Source organism: Lacerta agilis, chromosome 3 (assembly GCF_009819535.1).
Source record: "Lacerta agilis isolate rLacAgi1 chromosome 3, rLacAgi1.pri, whole genome shotgun sequence".
Taxonomy (NCBI): domain Eukaryota; kingdom Metazoa; phylum Chordata; class Lepidosauria; order Squamata; family Lacertidae; genus Lacerta; species Lacerta agilis.
In genome coordinates, this window is record NC_046314.1 from 34,450,628 (window position 1) to 34,471,139 (window position 20,512).

At 40.1% G+C, this 20,512-nt stretch overlaps 1 protein-coding gene across 1 annotated transcript in view; it reads left to right on the forward strand.

Moving 5' to 3' along the window:
- The window catches only part of COL19A1 (collagen type XIX alpha 1 chain), a 177,188-nt gene that overhangs the window by 108,272 nt on the left and 48,404 nt on the right, over positions 1–20,512 (forward strand). The window contains exon 17 of the mRNA XM_033143221.1: positions 10,550–10,603. Within this exon, the coding sequence (XP_032999112.1) occupies positions 10,550–10,603 (54 nt within the window). The remainder of the gene's footprint in view (positions 1–10,549; positions 10,604–20,512) is intronic.

Sequence of the window (20,512 nt, forward strand, 5' to 3'; positions counted from 1 at the left end):
TTGAAGTAGCTCTTGGAAATACCACTGAGAACCAGACACTAACATAAGTCACCCAAATACGGACTTTCAAAGCCTGGATTTGATACTAATTCATGTGAATCTGTCCTTGATCTACAACAGTTGCTCGTATTAGGATGTTGATCCATATGTTCCTTAATTCCTACTGTTATGTTACATTTATGGCATTCATTTGATTCCAGATTCCATAGCTGGCCCTACCAAAAATTATAGAAAGAGCATCAGTACATTGTCACAAAAATATATAAATAGCTTGTTCTTAAATAACCCATTCAAATGTTCAATCACTGATGTACAGGACTTGTCAATTGATGGTACTACATAGCATTTTGTGTGGGATCCAGCCTGCTATTTCTTTTTCCCATTTGTGTCTCCATTAATGAGCACTGACATTTCGTAAAACGTTTCATTAACCAAAGCCATATCTCATTATTATTTGGGACGTGGAAGAGGAGAGTTAAGGAAAATTGTTCAATGTAAATTCCCTACCAGATTATTAAGAACTTTTGGTTTCCTTGGTATAATGCTGATGGGTGATGATTCTGATTTAAATAATAATAATTTTAAAAAACAGACAATGAAGGAAGCTTATAATTGCATAGCTCTTTTCAATTTTCTGTTATCTATTGATTAAAGATTGTTAGGTGTGTTGATCATTTCCCTGAGAGTTGTAAAATGTCTTAAAAGATGCTAAAATGAGAGGTCAAAGTTTAGCTCTACATTAGATAATAGGGATCTCAAATCTGTTCACATAGTTTATGCCAGTCAATCACAGACACAACCTCCCTTCCCCCAAACCAAATTAGCTGGCCTTGCACTAGGAAAGAGTGCTTGCTATAAAACTAGGAGTGAGTTCTTCATTTATAGAACAAGATGGAGAGCAGTCATTTGCTTTGTGGTAGCTTTGAAGATGTGCCTTGAAGAAAGATGCTGTAATGACTCCACAAGGCATGTTGTGAAGCTGCAAATGATCCATTTGAGGCCTCTGCTACAAGAAACATGCTTTGTGAAACCCTCACCCACTAGAAAATCATATACATGGAAAAAGAAAGTTGCCAGAAAGGAGAAAGCCTTTCAGATTTTAGCTAAGAGCACCGCATATATTCTCTTTCACCATTGACTAGATTTTTTCATTATTATATTTCCTTTATTCTGCAGCATTTAGGTAGCTGATGCTTTTGATATAATACATTTATTCTGATGCATGCAGACGTTACCATAGAAACAAAGTTACAAAATGTAGAATTTAAGCATTACTGGTTTTGAAGATTGCTACGGATTGAGTAATTTAGAAGTGTTGCCGCCTTGGACTTGTGTCCAGTGCCGTGCTGCCGTTATGCAAGTGGAACAGACTTCCACTTGTGTTACAGGACTCCCCATTCCTTTCCTTTATTTTTTTGATATAATTTTTATTTTTTTATATTAAACTACAATTGATACCACATTCAAACAAAAAATTCTTACATTCATCTTTGGCTAGCAAGCCATGACTTCCCTCAACCCCTTCACATGGCTTTCTAATTTATATCTTGACATTATACTTCTTAAATCAACCATTGCTTACCACTATCAAACAAAAAAAAGATTTTTTACTTCTATCCTACTTACAATGATAACTCTACAAATTAGCTACAAAGCTTCTTGAAATCCCCATTCCTTTCCTGCCCACTGTGTAGTCACCACTGTCCTCTGGAATAGCACTAGATCTTGTGGATTCTCTATTCACTGCTATTAACGCTCCTCAGGCTCTTTCTCCTGAGCTGAGTGGCAAGCAAAGGACTCATTAACACCTGCTATGACAAATACTAAGAGATTTTTCTAGAGTTCGCTCCTTGGGCCGCCTCATTTGTGTGTGGGCCAAGACACAGAAAATGGGAGTATATGGGAAAACCCTGCCCAAATCACTGTTCATTGGAGGAAGAGGGGGGCTAGAGACACCCTTAGCCTACATTTTAGAAGCAAAGTAGATGAGAGAGACCTGACTGGGTCTCCTGTAACTTCTCTTTTTCTTCACATCACTGTGCTGAGGTAGGTGATGAATTAGATAAGGACCATGGCATGGTGAATAGGGTTAATCCTTTCCCACTGTGCCATTTTTCTTATGCCCCCTGAAGTACTTGTGTGGAAAGTGGTCTGGAGGGAAACAGTTAAAATTTCTCCCCAGCACCATAGTCCTGACCCAGTTTGGAGGGCACATGGTTCTTTTGACAAAAAAGAAATGAAAAAGTAAGCATCAGGATCTCCAGTCAAGGATTTCTCACAAGTTTTCTGGTTTGTTTTTTAGCTTGTGTCACAGGGCAAAGCAAGTCTTGCCAGACATTTCATGCTTGCCCAAATCAAAATATAGCCTTGGTTAAGAATGACCAAAAATTGTGAGGGGGAACGAGAAGGTTGCCCATTGAACTCTATTCAGAGCATCTATATTAAAATACAAATCAACTCAGAAAGCAAAAAAGGCAAAATGGGGCAAATAATTTTTGTATTAACAAGTTATAATACACACATACGTGCTCCTCTTCCTGCCATTAGATCCATGCCATTCGTTAATATGGTTATATGCGGCTTCGACCTGTAGTGGTTTTTTTTGTGCTGAACAAGAACATCATCTGTGCCACTTTCATTTTTGCTATGACATCTCCAGTAAACCACATGAAAGACCATTCCTTTTTATTCGAACTTCAAGCCATGTGAAAGTGTTACTGCAGTGGACCGTCAAACCACATTGCAGCTGTTCATATTCACTTAGACACAGTTGACATAAAGCTCAGAATGTTCTGGCCCAAATCAACCAGAAATTCTTAAAACATTTTCAAGTGCTAGTACTGCTGCAAGCAGAAGAGCTTTACTGAATCCATTTGGTAGATCCATGTTATTGAAAAGGCGTGCTGTCTCCAACCCATTTCAGCACTCACCCTGAAAAGCTGTTCCTGGGGGTTGGAGAACCCTCTGGAACAGAATGGGATATGATGCAGAGCGCTACCATGAGCATGGAGAGGAGGTCACCCAAAATGTTGTGTTTTATCATCACATCTGGTTTGGCTCTGAGATAATGAAGTGACACATCTAAAGGGTTTGCATGTTTGTAGTCCCATAGACTGCAAGAAGACCAAACCTATCCATTCTGAAGGAAATCAGCCCTGTGCTCACTGGAAGGACAGAACCTGAAGCTGAAGCTCCAGTACTTTGGCCACCTCATGAGAAGAGAAGACTCCCTGGAAAAGACCCTGATGCTGAGAAAGATTGAGGGCACAAGGAGAAGGGGACAACAGAGGACGAGATGTTTGGACAGTGTTATAGAAGCTACCAACATGAATTTGACGAAACTCCGGGAGGCAGTAGAAGACAGGAGTGCCTGGTGTGCTCTGGTCCATGGGGTCACAAAGAGTCGGACATGACTAAACAAAAACAATAGCTCTCTGTAATTCATAGAATTTGCAAGCAATCTGCCAGCTTCCAGAAGCTGGAGGAGGGGAAAGGAAGTTTATAATTTTTCCATTGGCAAAATTCAGTTCTTCATTACGATCTGTTTTTCACTGGAAAGGTAGGGCTTAAGACTTTTGCATTCAGTTTAGGAATTCTACACACACTTAAATCTCATTGACCATATGCAAACATTTTACAATCTGGAAAAACAAAACAAAACAGCAATGTGGACAGGAAACTGAATGCTGTATATAGAAAGGTATACATACCCATCTGGATGCAGATTTTTGCATGATATGGGATATATTAAGAAGCTGTTTGTTTCCTGGTTGGATCTGTGATTCATTGTTTCTGAAGGCTAATGAGGGCTTTTAGTGTATCTTTCCAGCCCTTGCTCATTCATCTTAAATTGAATCAAGGTAGCATAGGGATGAAAGACAACTGCTAGCCGTTCTAGCAAGAGGTCGCTGCTGCTGCTGCTGGTGCTATCTTATCCTTCCCACCCCAAAATTGCTTCCACTTAAAGAGAGAGAAAAAGGCTTATTCACATTTCTTGCTGTTAATGCAAGCTGAATGGGATGTTTCTTCTCCTAGCACATAATTGTGGGTGAGCAGGGAGATAGAAGGATCATATGGTCTGAGAGAAGGCTGAATGTTTTAAAATAGTGGTTATGACAAGAGAGAACAAACCCATTCCTGTTTCACAAATATTCAGAGTTGTCATTTAACGGGCATAGTGCTTTTTAACCACTAAACCACCATATGCACACATATGCCATAACTCCAATTAGCTAAGTACTGCAGACCCCCTGCTTTTCAAAAGTCAAGCCATGGACCCCTCGCTTTTGGAATTTTTCATATCTCTAGGGTAGTTTTTGTTATGTGAATGGTGCCAAGGACCCCCTGGGTGGGTTAAGTGGACCCCCTGGGGTATGCGGGCCACCCTTTGGGAACCGTCAATGTACTGGTATATAATTGGATGCTCTGTGAATGATTTTTTCATTTATTTTTTAAATTTGATGATACTAAGTATTTGCTGAAATCACAGTGATCTGTAGGTTGAGATTCAGTCCTTCCCCTTCCCCTGCCAAACACATGATAGACGGGTCTCTAGATGTTTTAACCAAGGCAGTACACAATGTTGCCAGTGTGTGTGTAACTATTTATAAGCAGTTAGGCACAACTGTAATCACCATAGGAACAGAATAGGAGAAAACAAATGGGACCTTGCAACAAAACATTTGTTTTCTCCTATTCTGTTTCTATTGATGGGCATTGCCACTCAAATGGTGTGTGTGCACTGCGTCATGTGATCAATTACGCAAGGTGGGGCTTGCCTGCCTCCCCGCAATATTTTATTCAAGTTGACACCCCTGTACTTGTGTGTCTCTTCCATCTGCCTCCTTTTATGGCCACTCCATTCCATTCCATTCTTCTTTCCAGTCATCAGTTCTCTGTGGTGATGCCGTTTGTCTACATATGCAGGAAAATGCAACGGCTTAAATTGGAAATAGAGGGAATGATAGTAACGGAGTATGTTTTGGAAGGCTCAGGGCTGACTGGCACAAGGTGTTTTGGCATCCTGTTTACTACGATGTCCACTCTGATTTTGCGTATGGCATCTTAGAGGGGAAAAGGTTTAAGGGTTTGCGAGGGTATAATGTTTTTCTGTGGTAATTAGCACCTGAGTCACACTTGTGCATGTCAATCAAAATCCCATTTTCTTTGGCTTAATGCTTTCCCTGCTACTTTGTTTAGACTGCTCCCATTTAAAGTGTCACTCTAAAGTCAATACACACTAAGTAACAGACAGACAGACAGACGGACAGACAGACACACACACAGAGGAAACTACTTTTAATGTGGCTGTTAGCATTTGATTTTAACGCTATTTTAGCACAAGTTCATTCTAATTGTAATATGTTTAAAAACTGCTTAAGATTTAGAGTATCATATTTCAGGGTCTACATCTCTTTTATTTCCTTATTTAAACTGTAAGTTTTAGTAATAAGTTGGACTGGAGAAAACTGGTTTCAGATTCCAAGTAATCTGGTTGCATGGAACAGCTTTCCCATTGACTTCTGTGGCAGTATCATGGAAGCTTAGACACGCATGTGGCTGTATGTCCACATTGTAGCATGTAAGACTTTTGGATTGGAACCAAAGATTCAAATAACTGCAAGTAACTGCAAGTCAACATCCTGTTCTCATAGCGGCCAGCTAGATGCCTGTGGGAAGCCCACAAACAGGGCCTGATCAATCTTCCTGCTTTTTCCAGCTATTGGTATTCAGAAACATACTGCCTCTGACAGTGGAGGTAGAGCATATCTGGTTAGTAGCCACTGGTAGCATTATCTTCCACGAATTGGTTTAATCTTCTTTAAAAGCCATCCAGGGTTGTGGCCTTCGCTCCCTCTTGTGGAAGCAAATTCCATGGTTCAACTATGCCTGTTTGGGGGGGGGTGTACTTTCATCAGTCCTGAATCATCCAGCATTCATCTTCACTGGATGTCTATGAATTGGATGTCCATGTTATAAAAGAGGGAGGGAAACTTTTTTTTTTTTTTTTTTTTTAGGTAGTTCTGGCACTTGTGACTTCAGGATTGGGCTACTGCAACACACTCTGAGTGGGGCTTCCCTTTGTGCTTGATCCGGAAGCTCAGTTAGAGTGTTGCATCTAATCAGAGATCTGCATTGGTTGCCCATTTGCTACTGGGACAAGATCACTTTGTTGTTGTTTTTAAAAATATTTTTATTGGTTTTTACACATATTTTCCAACATAACATCCTTTTAAACATCATTTCAAAATTTTGGGCTGTCACAGCCTAAGACTTCCTTCAGCCTCGACTGATGGTTTTCTAAAGTCTTTCTAATTATGCATTTTGTTACTATAATTATTGCTATAAACTCAAATTTCCAATATATCTATTCTTAATTCTTTTCACAATAATTTATAAATTACTCCTTACAAAACTTCTTTTAACCCTACAAGCGATGTCAATTGATTACAACTGCTTTCCAGATATATCGAAAACTTATTCCATTCCTTTAGGAAAGTCTGGTCCTTCTGGTTCCGAATTTTCCCTGTTAGTCTTGCCATCTCGGCATAGTTCATCAGTTTCTCTTGCCCCTCTTCTTTAGTTGGTATTTCTTCTTGTTTTCACCTTTGGGCTAATAGTATCCGGGACAAGATCACTTTGACTCATGTATGCCTACTCAGCCGCTTCAATTTGTGGAACTAGCACAGTTACAGCTGCCAAATGATATTCTTTCCATACTTGTAAGAAATGTTTTAGTGTGGCAGCACCTGTACTTTGGGACTCGCTGCCTATTGACATCATGCAAACCTTTGCTGTATTCTTTTCAGGGCCTTCTTAAAACATGGGAGAAGTTACATGTGTTTTCTCTCTTTTTAGCTACTGTTGCTTTTAATAATTTTTTGCATGTTTATTTTTAAAATTCCGTTTAAAAATATTTTTTAATTGAGAATTTAGATGTTATATTTTATACTTTCGTAAGCCCTTAGAGGTTTTCTTACAGTCAAGCAGTATATAAATCTTGTTAAATGATTTTTTAAAAATCCACTTTCTCCATTCTATGCATATACACTCATATTGTCTCTTGCTCAACCTTTTTCTATACTAAAAAGCTGCACATGTTGTAACACTACCCCAAAGTGGGGTTGCTGCATCCTCTTGATCATTTTGCTTGCCCTTTTGTGAAGCCCTTCTGATTCTATCCTATTTGGGCTGAGGTGTCCAGAACTGTCCACATGCGATAACACCACATATTTTTATAATGGCATTATTATATTAGCAGTTTTATTTTCAGTTCCTTTCCTAATGGTCCCTAAAATGGAATTCATGGTTTTGACAGGTGCCACACACTGGCTCGACATCTTCATCAAGCTATCCAGTTCCTAGTCAGTCCCCAGTAGTTCAGACTTTATGACAGTATATGCGAAATTAATATTTTTATTTTTTTCCCTGAGATACATAACTTTACACTTGTTTACATTGGATTGCATTTGCCATTTTATCACCGATTCATTCGGTCTGGAGAAGTCCTTTTGAAGTTCTTACAATCCCTTTTTGCTTTAACAATGCTGAGCAATGTAGTTTCATCAACAAACTCTGCTTACCTTACTATTCACCACTAACTCTAGATCATGTATGAACAAGTTAAAAAGCACAGATCTCAATCCTAAACCTTGGGGACTCCAGAGTTCTGGAACAGCCACCAGCCCCCCAGAGCAGCTTTTCAGAGGCTGGTAAGGGAAGGAAGAATCAATGGAAATCTTCTCTCCCCTATGTCCCAGGAGTGTCCTGTGAACAGAACTCTACATTTGTTGTTGTTCAGTCGTTCAATCGTGTCCGACTCTTCGTGACTCCATGGACCAGAGCACGCCAGGCATGCCAGGCACGCCTATCCTTCACTGCCTCTCACAGTTTGGCCAAACTCATGCTAGGCACTTCGAGAACACTGTCCAACCATCTCATCCTCTGTCGTCCCCTTCTCCTTGTGCCCTCAATCTTTCCCAACATCAGGGTCTTTTCTAGGGAGTCTTCTCTTCTCATGAGGTGGCCAAAGTACTGGAGCCTCAACTTCAGGACCTGTCCTTCTAGTGAGCACTCAGGGCTGATTTCTTTAAGAATGGATAGGTTTGATCTTCTTGCAGTCCATGGGACTCTCAAGAGTCTCCTCCAGCACCATAATTCAAAAGCATCAATTCTTCGGTGATCAGCCTTCTTTATGGTCCAGCTCTCACTTCCATACATTACTACTGGGAAAACCATAGCTTTAACGATATGGACCTTTGTCGGCAAGGTGATGTCTTTGCTTTTTAAGATGCTGTCTAGGTTTGTCATTGCTTTTCTCCCAAGAAGCAGGCGTCTTCTAATTTCGTGACTGCTGTCACCATCTGCAGTGATCATGGAACCCAAGAAAGTGAAATCTCTCACTGAACTCTACATAGGGGAACTCTATGTAGATCCAAGCCAATGCAAACAAATTATAAATTGATAAATAACTAGAGATCAGCTACAGTCACAAGGTTTCAGAAGGAAATAAAACTACTGAGGGTTTTTTTATTTTAAAAAATAATTTTTGTATCTTCATTGTCTTAACCTTAAAAAACAACAACAAGCTGACATCTCTGGAAACAGACAAACAAAAAGCTTTAAAAGCTATTAACAAAAAGCTAAGTTAACAGATAGCATATTGACCTAAAAATGCACGGCCATATGTGAAACGCATGAACTTAAAAGTGATACCAGGAGACACATGGCTGCTGAAAAATGTTAATCTACTGTTTTCCGGTCTTGGATTCCCATAGAATTGCTTAGCTCTTGGAATCAAGGCTGGCTGTGACTCTTAGCAGGTGACAGATGACTTAAGTAATGGAGATCAATAAGTAGGAAGCACATAATTCAGTTCACTTACAACATAGCTGAAAATCAGTCTAGAAAATGGAGGGGAGGACATTTGTAAATGTGTTAAACACAGCCTATTGTATATGTCTGAATTATATTGCAGTTCTGGACTCGCTGAATGTTAGTGCCCTATCAAAATGCTTTTATCCCTGAAACATAACATGCAAAATGAATGCGAGTTAAAAATACGTTGAAGCGAATCTTCCCTTTTGTTTCTAAGAATTGTCTGAAAGCTATTAAAGCTCATTGATTCAATTGTAAGTGGTGTGGCTTGTTTCTGCCTTACAGTCTTATGCATTGCCTCTGTTTCCAGCATCAGTTCAAGGAAATGCTTGTTTACCAGGGTGGCAACAGCCATAAGTACCACATATCAGCTCTCTTATGCATGCAGTTGTACTTTTAAAGGGCTTAAAAAGTGGTATTTATAACTTTCCTTGAATAGTAAGGGCCACTGAAGGGTCACTTCAGCAAGTACAACTTTCTGAAATACTTTCCAAAAAGTTCATTGAATGTGTGAATTTTCATATCTATTAACTGCCATTGTTTCACCTATCCACTGTACTGATATCATTCATCCCTTGCTGCCCCCTGATTAGATCTCTTTCCTCCAGCAATTCAAGGCATTTGGGATGACACGATGCTACATAGCCAATCAGCTGTGGTTCTGTGCTGATGTCAGTGAGGGCAAACTTAGTCAATTTAGAGTGACTGGTCACATGGATTTCCCTTGCCAGTTAGTATTGCATCGTGACATGGAAACAAACAACTTATTTCCAGGGCTATTCTTCCTGAATAAGTGAACACTGCCTTTTGCAACACCAAAAAGGACATAGGTGGCACTGTGGTCTAAACCGCTGAGCCTCTTGGACTTGCCAATCAGAAGGTTAGCGGTTCGATTCCGCACGACGGGGTGAGCTCCTGTCACTTTGTCCCAGCTTCTGCCAGCCTAGCAGTTCGAAAGCACACCAGTGCAAGTATATAAATAGGTACCACTGTGGTGGGAAGATAAACAGCGTTTCCATGCGCTCTGGCACTCGTCATGGTGTCCTGTTGCACCAGAAGCGGTTTAGTCATGCTGACCACATGACCGAGAAAGCTGTCTATGGACAAACACCGGCTCCCTTGGCCTGAAAAGCAAGCTGAGTGCCACACCCCACAGTCGCCTTTGACTGGATTTTACCATCCAGGGGTCCCTTACCTTTACCTTTGCAGCACCACATTAAAAAAACAACAACACCAAAAGTGACACTGAAATTTAACCACTTTTTGCTGTCCTGTTTTTTCCAGTCCCCTAGGAAAGCTGAGTAGGGAGTCAGATAATGAGTTAGCCTTTTTTTTCTTACAGATGAGAATAAGACCAGTTTGGGCCCTGTTTGCAGGAATAAAACCACCAAATGTGTAAAAGGGGTTGGGGGTAGGTATTTGGGTATTACTCAGCTTGCCTTTCAAGAATGTTAGGAGGGTGTTTTAGCTGCAGCAGTATAAGACTTCGTTAGCAGTCTAGGAGCTAAAGTTGTAGCACAGGCTCAGGTTTGAACCTTTCCGGTAATAATTTCTGCAGACATTCTAGCTTCTTAAAAAATAAATGAAACCGCTTTATCCTTAACAAGCTCTTCTCCCTAACGCTCATTTATTCTTCTAGTAATTATCTGTTTCTTTGTTTCTTTATATTCAGGGACGACGAGGAAAGCCAGGACTCCCCGGAAAGGCAGGGCCACCAGGACCGCCTGTGAGTAACCGCTGTGTGATGCTAAGTTCAGTCAAGAATTTGTAGCGGATCATCCAACGGTAGCTTTAAAAGAGCACATCAGATCTTTATTTTCTCTGCAGTATCTAACCTTTACAACTGCACAGAAAAAAAGCATAGGAGTGTAGGAAGCTGCCTTATAGTGAGACAGACCATTAGTTCCTAAAGCTCAGCATTGACTGCAGAATCTCTCTAGGATTTCAGACAGGGAACATTCCCAGTTGTACCTGGTGGTATTGGGGACCGAACCAGGTACCTTCTGTATGCAAAGCAGATACGGTGCAATTGAGCCACAAGGCAAATAAAATATTTTGCAGATGCTTGTAGAGGAGTGAAGTAAGGGACTAATAGGAAAGGAACAAAACTTCTGAAGCTCCGGTGGAAATGGGAAGAAATTGGTTAGTAATTCAAGAAGCCAGCTATGTGTACATTATCTGAGGGATATTGCTAATTTAGTTTACCCAAACCGATGATGCTGTGTGCTTAAGATGGGATAATTTCTGTCTCAGAGGGGTAATTGCAAAAGATGAAGGGCTGCACGGTGAGCTTGCCAATAGTCCGAATGGTGGAAAGGATTATAACCAATGCTGGAAAGAGCATTCAACTGTAGATCAAATGAGTTTGCTGAAGAATTAAAGAAGATTAAGAAATACATAAACTGTATGAAAGGAATTGCAATAACGCATCACTAGAGGCTTTAATTCACATCTAAGCATTTGGGGATTGTTTCCTTCATTGCTAGATTTGCATGGTTTGGGATGTGAGTTTGCTCACATATCTGCCTCTCAAGGAAATTCCTCAAATCATGGAATGAATGCAGCCTCTGGAAGGATGGCATTTTGCATTAATATTTTAATGGAAACCTCTGTTTCACACACACACACACACACACACACCATACCACCTTGATTCTATGTTCTTTGAAAGCACACAAACACATGGAATGTACCAAGGGCTAGATGTATCTTTTTTAGTAGGTGGATTTATATTTCACAAAAAACCTGTTTTTTTTTTTGTTTTTTTTTAAAGGAATGTGTTGATATTCTTTTGTGAATCTTCTTTTTTTGGTAGGGTTTTATCTTTTAAATAAATGTAGTGATAGAAAGTAATGGAGTTCATGCTACAACTCCTATCAGTTTTGCAGAGATTCTGCATTTAGAATTAATGTGTTGTTTATACTCATGTGGATGCAATTGGGGGGGGGGCTCCACATGAGGAATGACAGAATTCTGTTCCCCACCACCATACTGCTTAGTGTGCATGCACAGGCATACACGGTGACCCAAACACCTATGACTTTAAACTTTGCATTCTTTGGCTGGGCAGCAGGGGCAGAGCGGACTGGGGTTTGGGTGTGCACTGAGAACTGTTAGGATTCCTGCTCCCTGTCTGCAGTCATGGGATTGTTGCCTATCACATGACGGTGTGTGTTTTCATTCCACAGTGTGGGAAGTGACGGAGACAGGATGTTTTGGTGGTATTGTGCTCCGTGAAGTGGGACTATTGTCCTTTGTTCTTTCTCTCTTTGCTGTCTGATGAGAAAGAGGAAGGAGCTAAGGCAGAATGCTCCGAGTGTAATATATGTAAATAATGTAGATTAGCCAAAATGCTGAGCTATTGAGACTGTTATGCGAACTGCCAATACTCTGCGGGATCGTAAGTGTGCTGCTGATGCTTCTTGGTATCAGTCACTGTGGTGTTCGGGCCGAAGAAAGCTTTTGAAGCTCCTGAATGACAGACTAGGAGGGAGAGAACATGCCAGCCGGGCATGTGTCTCTGCTAGGGTCCTACATGAGAGTAGGACGATCCTAACAAGAACTCCCTTCCCCTGTAATTGTCTGGTGTGCTAGATGCCCATGCAAGGGAGAAAGGGACGACGACGACCAGAATTTGTGATTCCTTTTGTATGTGAGAATTTGGTGCTCAGAATGTCCCTAAATGGGACACCCACTTTACTTACCCAGATTAGTGATGTCAGGAGGCTTGTAATTCTGTATGTCAGATGTAACTGTCTGATTGGTTTTCACTCTTGGCTGTGGAACATGATGGGCAGAAATCCATATTCTACAGTGCATCTCCTTTAGAGCTACAGGGAATCTTGTCTGTTTTGCAACAAAAGTGTTGCTGGGGACAGTAAAAAAATTACAGCTGTGAAGGAAAGGGTGAATAAATGGGAATACACAGTGCCTTCACTTAACTAAAGACAAAAAGAACAAACAACATAACAATATATCTCAGGAAAGGAAAACTGAGATAGTGATGCAAACAGTGCCCCTATTCATCACCTGGAAAAACAAGAGGGTAATAATTCTGCTTGACATAGACACATGGAGACTATTCCAGGAATACAGTTATAACTTAAAGGCAAAATCTGTGAAGAAAATATTCTAGTGAAATGGGAATACACTGGCAGATTAAGGTATATTAAATATATACTTGTATTAAAAAGTACGACACTGATATGGAAATGTTCTGAGTTTGAGTTAATGCTGTATTAAGTAGTCAACTGGTAGCAAACCTTACAGAGGTTTTAAAAAATTGATCACATATATAATAATAGCTCTTTTTGTATTATAAATGCTGTAACACTTGGTCTCCTTGCATTAAATATGTACTGGGCTTTTTTTTAATTCTAGGAAAAAAACGGAGTCTAAAGTTTAATCGATATAACACTGGGACAGTTTAAATGATTTTCACATTAGATTCTAAAATTGTGAAAAGTTATAAAGGTGAAAACCATTGACCACACACATCTCTAAACTTTCTTCTAATTGATGGGTGAGTCACAACTGTACTGATTACCCTTGACATTTTGCTTTCATTTTCGCTCTTCTCACCTTCTCCTTCAAGCTGATAATATTCACGATTCTTTAAACTGCTGCCTTCATGTCAGCTGATCTGATAGGAACGTTTTGGCATCACAACTCCTGTTTGTGGCTCAAATACCTCTATGCATTTGTCGTTGAAGCTCTTCTGCTACTTCTCTGAATGCTTTTGAAAAGGTGCTTCATCAAACTGAGAGCTTTGCAAAACAGAAAAGCAGCATTCCATGAGCAAAGATGGGGAGGGTGTGCGAAATGAGGATATGTTTGAAAGAGGCCAGTAATGTACTTATGCGTGGGTTAGAGTCAGCAGGTAAATATGGATGAAAAAAGAATGTGCATGATTAACAACGTTGTGATAGTTATAGACTGACCGACGACACAGGAGGTTCAACTTTAAATAAGGTAATAACCATACACGGTTCTTCACCTGTTGTCCACACACCAACCACCCATTCTCCACACACACACACACACACACACACACACACATTGCCTCCCTCCCTGCTGCCATTAATTTTCAACTTTCACTTCTGCTATACGGTATAATGACTTTCTGTATTCTTTCTGATACACTTACAAGGCACAGGTTTCTGGATGTAAGTCTGTCTAGGTCCCCCAGGTTGCTGCAAGGGTAGGGGAAATGACATCTGACGGAGGAAAATGAATGTGTTTTTTTTTGTGTAAGGGGCTATGGGAACAATCATAAATCTTCACAAATGGTTCAACATAAGAAAAGCCTGGTGGATCAGCCCATTGACCCATCTAGTCCAGCATACTGTTCTCACAGTAGCCAACCAGATGCCTGTGGGAAACTCACCAACAGGATCAAGCACAAGACCACTCTTCCCTCCTGTGGTTTCCAGTAACTGGCATTCAGAAACATTGCAGCCTCCAGCGCTGGAGGCAGAGCATGGGCATCATGGCTAATAAGCCATCAATAGACCTCTGCTTCATGAATTTTTTCTCATCCTCTTTGAAAGCCATCTAGGTTGGGGGCGATCACTGCCTCCTGTGGGAATGTTCCATAGTTAAAAACATGGGACTTAAGTAGCATGGAAAGCATTCAGCTAGTAGTAAATTAAATCCTGGTAAAAAGTGTTACAGCAGCATATGTAGGAGGACATGTAGGGAGCCGAGTTGGTGCAGTGTAGTGGTTTGAGTGTCAGACAAAGACCTGGGAGACCAGGGTTCCAATCCCCATTCAGCTGTGAAGTTCACTTGGGTGACCTTGGGCCAATCACTTCCTCACAGCCAAGCCTACCTCACAGGGTTGGATAAACTCGAAGAGAACCATGCTTCCTTGGGGTTCTTGGAGTTAAGGTAGGATATAAATGTAACAATGAAATAGATAAATCCAAAATCAGTTTTGCATAGTGCTGTTTTCTGATGTTAAGGTGATCTGTTTTTTAAATTTTGTTTTATTTTATTGTAAGCCCTCGATCACTGGGACTTCTCTGCTCTGCGCCCCCAGAAATGCTGAATGATTTCAGAGCTATTTTCTTGTTTGTCAAAGAGCAAGTGGTTCCAGGTACCACGTGATTGGACCAGAGCAGATTGGTAGTTTACTGAGGGGAGCTATTCCTTACTTTGAGATGTCTAAAATTACTCTAATTCTCACTGGACCAAATCCAGATTCCACAGAAGTCATGAAGAATATTAATTGCTTCTGTTAAGAATCATGTTACTTCTTTGACATTTCTTTTTCTTTTACCTTAGAGTATTTTTTAAAATAAAAAAAATCAGTAATTATGAACAAGAATTGGCATTCCCTTTTGGCGCAAAACTCTTAGATACAATTTCTTTTTCACTTGTATTGTTTTAGAGCATTGTTCCATTATTTTACTGCTAGAGATCTCAGCAGTGTTCAGTTTAGTGTGTGGTATTTCATGTTGGGAAAAAATACCCAAGAAGTTCATTTTTTAAAAAATAGAACAGCAGCTCCCTCTAGTGATTCTGTAGCCACATTCTCATAGACAGTACTGAAAGCTTTTCATTGAACAGTTCATTATAGTGCTTAGAAACCTTCAGAGTTGTTCCCTCAAAATAAGAATCAAAGAGCAAGTGAAAGGGTACCTTTCATTGGAGTAGATATTTGAACTGTTCCAAAAACCTTTGGAAAGGCACATTTTTATTACATAATTTATTCAGAAAATAGACACCCATACATATTTACTAGAGCACCCTTTTACAGCACTCCCTTTGGTTTCCTGCAAATTCATCACATAGTGAGCAAATCACCATGCTTCAAGCAGACAACAATATTTATTTATCCAGAATATCCGTATACGCTCTGCTACGATCATTTCCCTTATCACACATCTTCCATTCACATGATACTGCTTTAGTTTTCTTTTGTAAAGGAAGTATCTTTTGTTGTTATGCACAACAACCATAATAACCTTCCACATATTCATTTAGAGCCCAGTTTTCATTGCAGCACTTGAAATGTAAGCAATTGAGTGGTATTCAACTATGTTTTACTCAACCTATTGCAATTAGTGAACATGGCCAAGTTGGATCCATTAATTTCAGTAGGTCTGTTCTGATTACATTATAGCTGTATGCCACCCAAATCCAACATTAAAAATATGCATTGGTGAAATTGTGCTGTAAAAGGTTTTGTGGTTTTTTTAAAGAACAATCTTGTGCAAGATTACCAAAAAGTAAGTTTGCAGAGTGCAACAGGGTTTATTCTCAGGTACAGTTTTGTAGGATTGCAGCCTTAATAAGTGTTCAAGAAACATAGTTTGTCATTGAAAAGCTTAAATATTTGGCCTTCATTTTTCTCTTCAGCACCATCTGCAGTCCTTTCAAAAAGCCCTTCATTTCCCCCCCTTGTCTGTATATTAATTCTGTATAGTTATATTCTGTCATAAGCCAAGATATATACAGGTGAAACTCGAAAAATTAGAATATCATGGAAAAGTCCATTTATGTAAGCAATTGTTTTCATTAGCTACTGGAATTTAATATATGAGATAGACTCATGACATGCAAAGCAAGATGACATGCAAAGGCTTGATGCCTTTGCTTGTTTTAATTGTGATGATTATGGCGCACAGCTGATGAAAACCCCAAAGTTGAAATTGTTATTTTAGGGTTCTCATCAGATGTACGCCATAATCACCACAATTATAACAAATAAAGGCTTGACATATCTCGCTTTGCATGTCATGAGTCTATCTCATATATTAGTTTCACCTTTCAAGTTGAATTACTGAAAGAAGTGAACCTTTCCACGATAATCTAATTTTTCGAGTTTCACCTGTACATGTTTGTGCCACCACAACAGCTACCTTAAGTAGCTAGTGCTTTGCTTTGGAAATCTCATTTCCAATGCTTCTGGAAAGATTGTCATCCTTCCAGGGTTTCTGGAAGTGAATGAATATTTCAGTTAATTATAGTAAACAGGATATCATAGGCATTATAAGATCAGTTCATGGGGGTATGGGTATTGCAGAGATTTTTTTTCTTTCTCTTTGTATGTGCATTGGAGAAGAATTACCCATATTGGGCCCTATTGTTTGCTATTTTATTAGTTTTTCATCATTGGCAGGGCAAGGTTTCTTTCTTTCTTTCTTTCTTTCTTTCTTTCTTTTATTTTTATTTTTATTTATTTAGAGCATTTATGCTCCACTCTTCATCCAAAAAGGCGCCCAAAGCAGCTTGCATGAAATCAAAAGAAGGCACCCCCTCCCCACAGGCTTGCATTCAAACAAATGAAAAAAGTAAAATAAAAAATACAGCACAGAAGGGAAAGGGGACAAGGAGGGAAGAGGAAAATAAAACTCAGAACTCCAGCACCAATTTCTAGACAGTTGTTCTTATACTGACCAGCTGGCATAGTTCAGAGGCAGGACATGCTTGATGGAACTGGGCCTCCAGCAAAGTGGATGTAATGAACCCTGCTTCCTATCTTTGCTACTGAGACAGCCTGATGAAATGGCTACCCCCTCACCCATGACAGCTGAGGGAGAGGAGGCTGGATGGAGCTGGCCTGTCACAACAGAGCCAATGGAGAGAGCTCTGCCTGTCAGCTCTCCCACTGCTAGAATAGCTGCCCACAGATGCCAGCTGTTACTGATACCTTGTGTGGCCTCTTCAGCAAGAATCTCATGCTTATTTTCATTTGTCACAGAAATAAGGTGGGTCCTAATCATATGCCCAAGCAGGCAAATGCATAGTTTTGCAGCTCAGTCCTCATTGATTTTGTGTGGGGGTGGGTGGGAGCAACCAGCATGTTGTGCTGCTAAAAACTTGGGCTTGCGGAGAATTGGGTTCAAGACCCACTTTAGCCGCAAAAGTTCAGAGTAGCCTCTTTCATCCTTTCAACACAAATATTATGCTTCCGTGGCTCTTATCTGCTTCTCTTTGATGCGGTTGCGTTAAAAGAGCTCCGTGTTTCACTGCAAAGCATTTAGAGGGGTGGAAAGGGAGTTGGGGGGTGGGTGGCTCTGCAGTCAAATGCTCTTAAGGGCGGCCCCCAAGGCCGAGAGAGCACTAGAGTGCTCGCTTATCCTGACTCCAGTTCATGAGAGAAAGTGATTGCAGGACAGCTCCTCCAAGAGAAGCGAAGTGTTGAAGCACCATGAAGATATGCGGCCCACAGCCCCATTGTGTGGCAGCTGTCCACCTCCTTGTGTGGCTCTGTTTACCAAAGAAGGCATGGAGTGGGTGGAAGTATTGACTCAGAAATATTTTCCAGATGGGCAGATAAATTATCTGCCTTTTAATGTTCCTTTTCTTGAACCTGTGAAGAAATGTCAAAAATTCTCTTCTACCATTATGCCAACAATACTGTCTGTTTCCTATAAAAAAAACATTGATTAATGTACAGTGTTCTGGGACCCCATGGATCAATACAACAACTCCACCACTGCTAGAAAGCAGAGATCAAAGTGCAACTAACTTAGTCTGGACCCTTCACCCCACTATTCTATACATATATCAAAACTTAGTTTTAAATTAATATTTCATTGGTATGTGATAAGTCTGAAAAATATTCAAAGTAGCAGAATGTGCTAAATAATTATTCAAGGGAAAGGTCTTTTTGAATGGCAGGTAACCTTGTGATGTTTAAACCTATGAAGTATACTCATACTTTTTTGAATGGGGGTGCTGTTGACATCTTCAATGAGTAGATTGAACTAGAGAAGTATATACATGTACATACAGAGCTTTTCTTTCCCACTATACATTCAGACAAGGCTCAAATCCATGAGCTTGCACCCATCTGACCATCTATCGTACTGAGGCTTTGGAGAGGAAAATACTTAAGTAGGTTATCCTTAAGCCCCTCCCCTTAAGGACCTACATTGTACACTTCCTGAAGTGACTTTCCCTTCACAGTTTTGTGCCTGCCCACCAGGGGGAGGAGGTGAGCTCCCATTGTTCTGTCCCAGCTCCTGCCAACCTAGCAGTTTGAAAGCACGTCATAGTGCCAGTAGATAAGGATACTGCTCCGGCGGGAAGTTAAACGGCATTTTTGTGCGCTGCTCTGGTTCACCAGAAGTGGCTTAGTCATGCTGGCCACATGACCCGGAAAAACTGTCTGCGGACAAACGTCAGCTCCCTCGGCCTGCAAAGCGAGATGGGCGCTGCAACCCCAGACTCGTATGCGACTGGACTCAACTGTCAGGGGTCCTTTACCTTTACCTTTAATACTTCTCTTTACACACCCTCATGTGGTTTGCTCTTTCTCTGTCCCTCTGTAATACTATAAAAAAATGGAGATGGTCTTGCTTCGGTTACAACACTTGGGTTGTGACAAGGTTTTAGAATTGAAGTGCTGTTTGATCTAAGGTAATCCTTGATAGCTAGACTGCAAATGCTGGGCTGTGTTTGTGATTTTGCCTTAGCCAAAGAGGAAAAGATGGTCCCCACTATTGTGTTAACTATTAAAAAAAGAGTGCATTTGTAAAGTGCATGTAAATAACGAACTGTTCTTCACCCATGGCTGCAGCAGTTTTTAGTTTACTTCATAATTAATTCTAAACTTCTGTTTAATCTAGACGGAAAAGAGCAGTGTCTAAATAATTGTTAACTGACTTGCTTCTGCTAACCAGTTTTTCCTGAATGTGGCCTTGTGTCTCTAAGTTCCATAGAGAGTTCTAAATGAACACATCGTCTTTCATTGTCTTTTGTTCTGAGAAAAGCCATTACCTGTATGAGATATCTGTACCTTCATCAGTTAAATTACCTTTTAGGTTAGCCCCTTCCACTTACTTGGTTTTTTTCCTCTTATGTTTAAAATGTAATATCCAAAGGAAGAACAGCTAGGGATTTCTGCCTTGTGGAGTATTTGTGATGTTTGCCCATTCAGTGCATTCTTGTGGAACAGATGGAGCTTGCTGGGAAAAGCTTCAGTGTCAAAATGCAAATCATTCTCCCTTGACATATCATATTTACCTCATTTGTAGCTTTGTTAAGACACTTTACAGCTTGATTTTATGGGAGCCAATCTATGCCCCCCTTAGGAAATGTATCCTCGGGATAGCCATCTGACATCAACAAACAAAACAAAACCACTCTATTAATGCTGTATTCTTCATACTGTTCTTCAAATTATCCCAATTCTCATTCTTTAGATGATAATTTCTCTTGCTTATGAGCTTTGTGTACTGTGAAAAGCAATGATATTGGTATTAGAAGACTCACAGTTTCATCTTATTTGGGTTTACTTGCTAGTAACTTCCACTGTATTCAATGCGGCTTACTCCCAGGCAAATGTGTTTAGGATTTCAATGTTGGAGATTAGAAACCTTATCATACAGGCCACCTTTTTATTACGAATTTTCGGCTAAAAGGGAAAGAAAGATGTATTTCTCTGATATGCTAACAGATCCCTGCTTTCTCTTTGAAATGTGAAAAGTAGAATTATTTCTGAAAAAGTAAAAAATTGATCACTACTTTTAAAATGTATACTTTTGTGGGGTTGCCTTGGTCGGAAAAGAATAGTTATTTTGATCATATCCGGTAACCTCCTGTTATTAATATAAAACAGCATTTTAATACATTGTGTTACTCAAATCCATATAGAATGGATTGTTAGGAAAGACTTATGTAA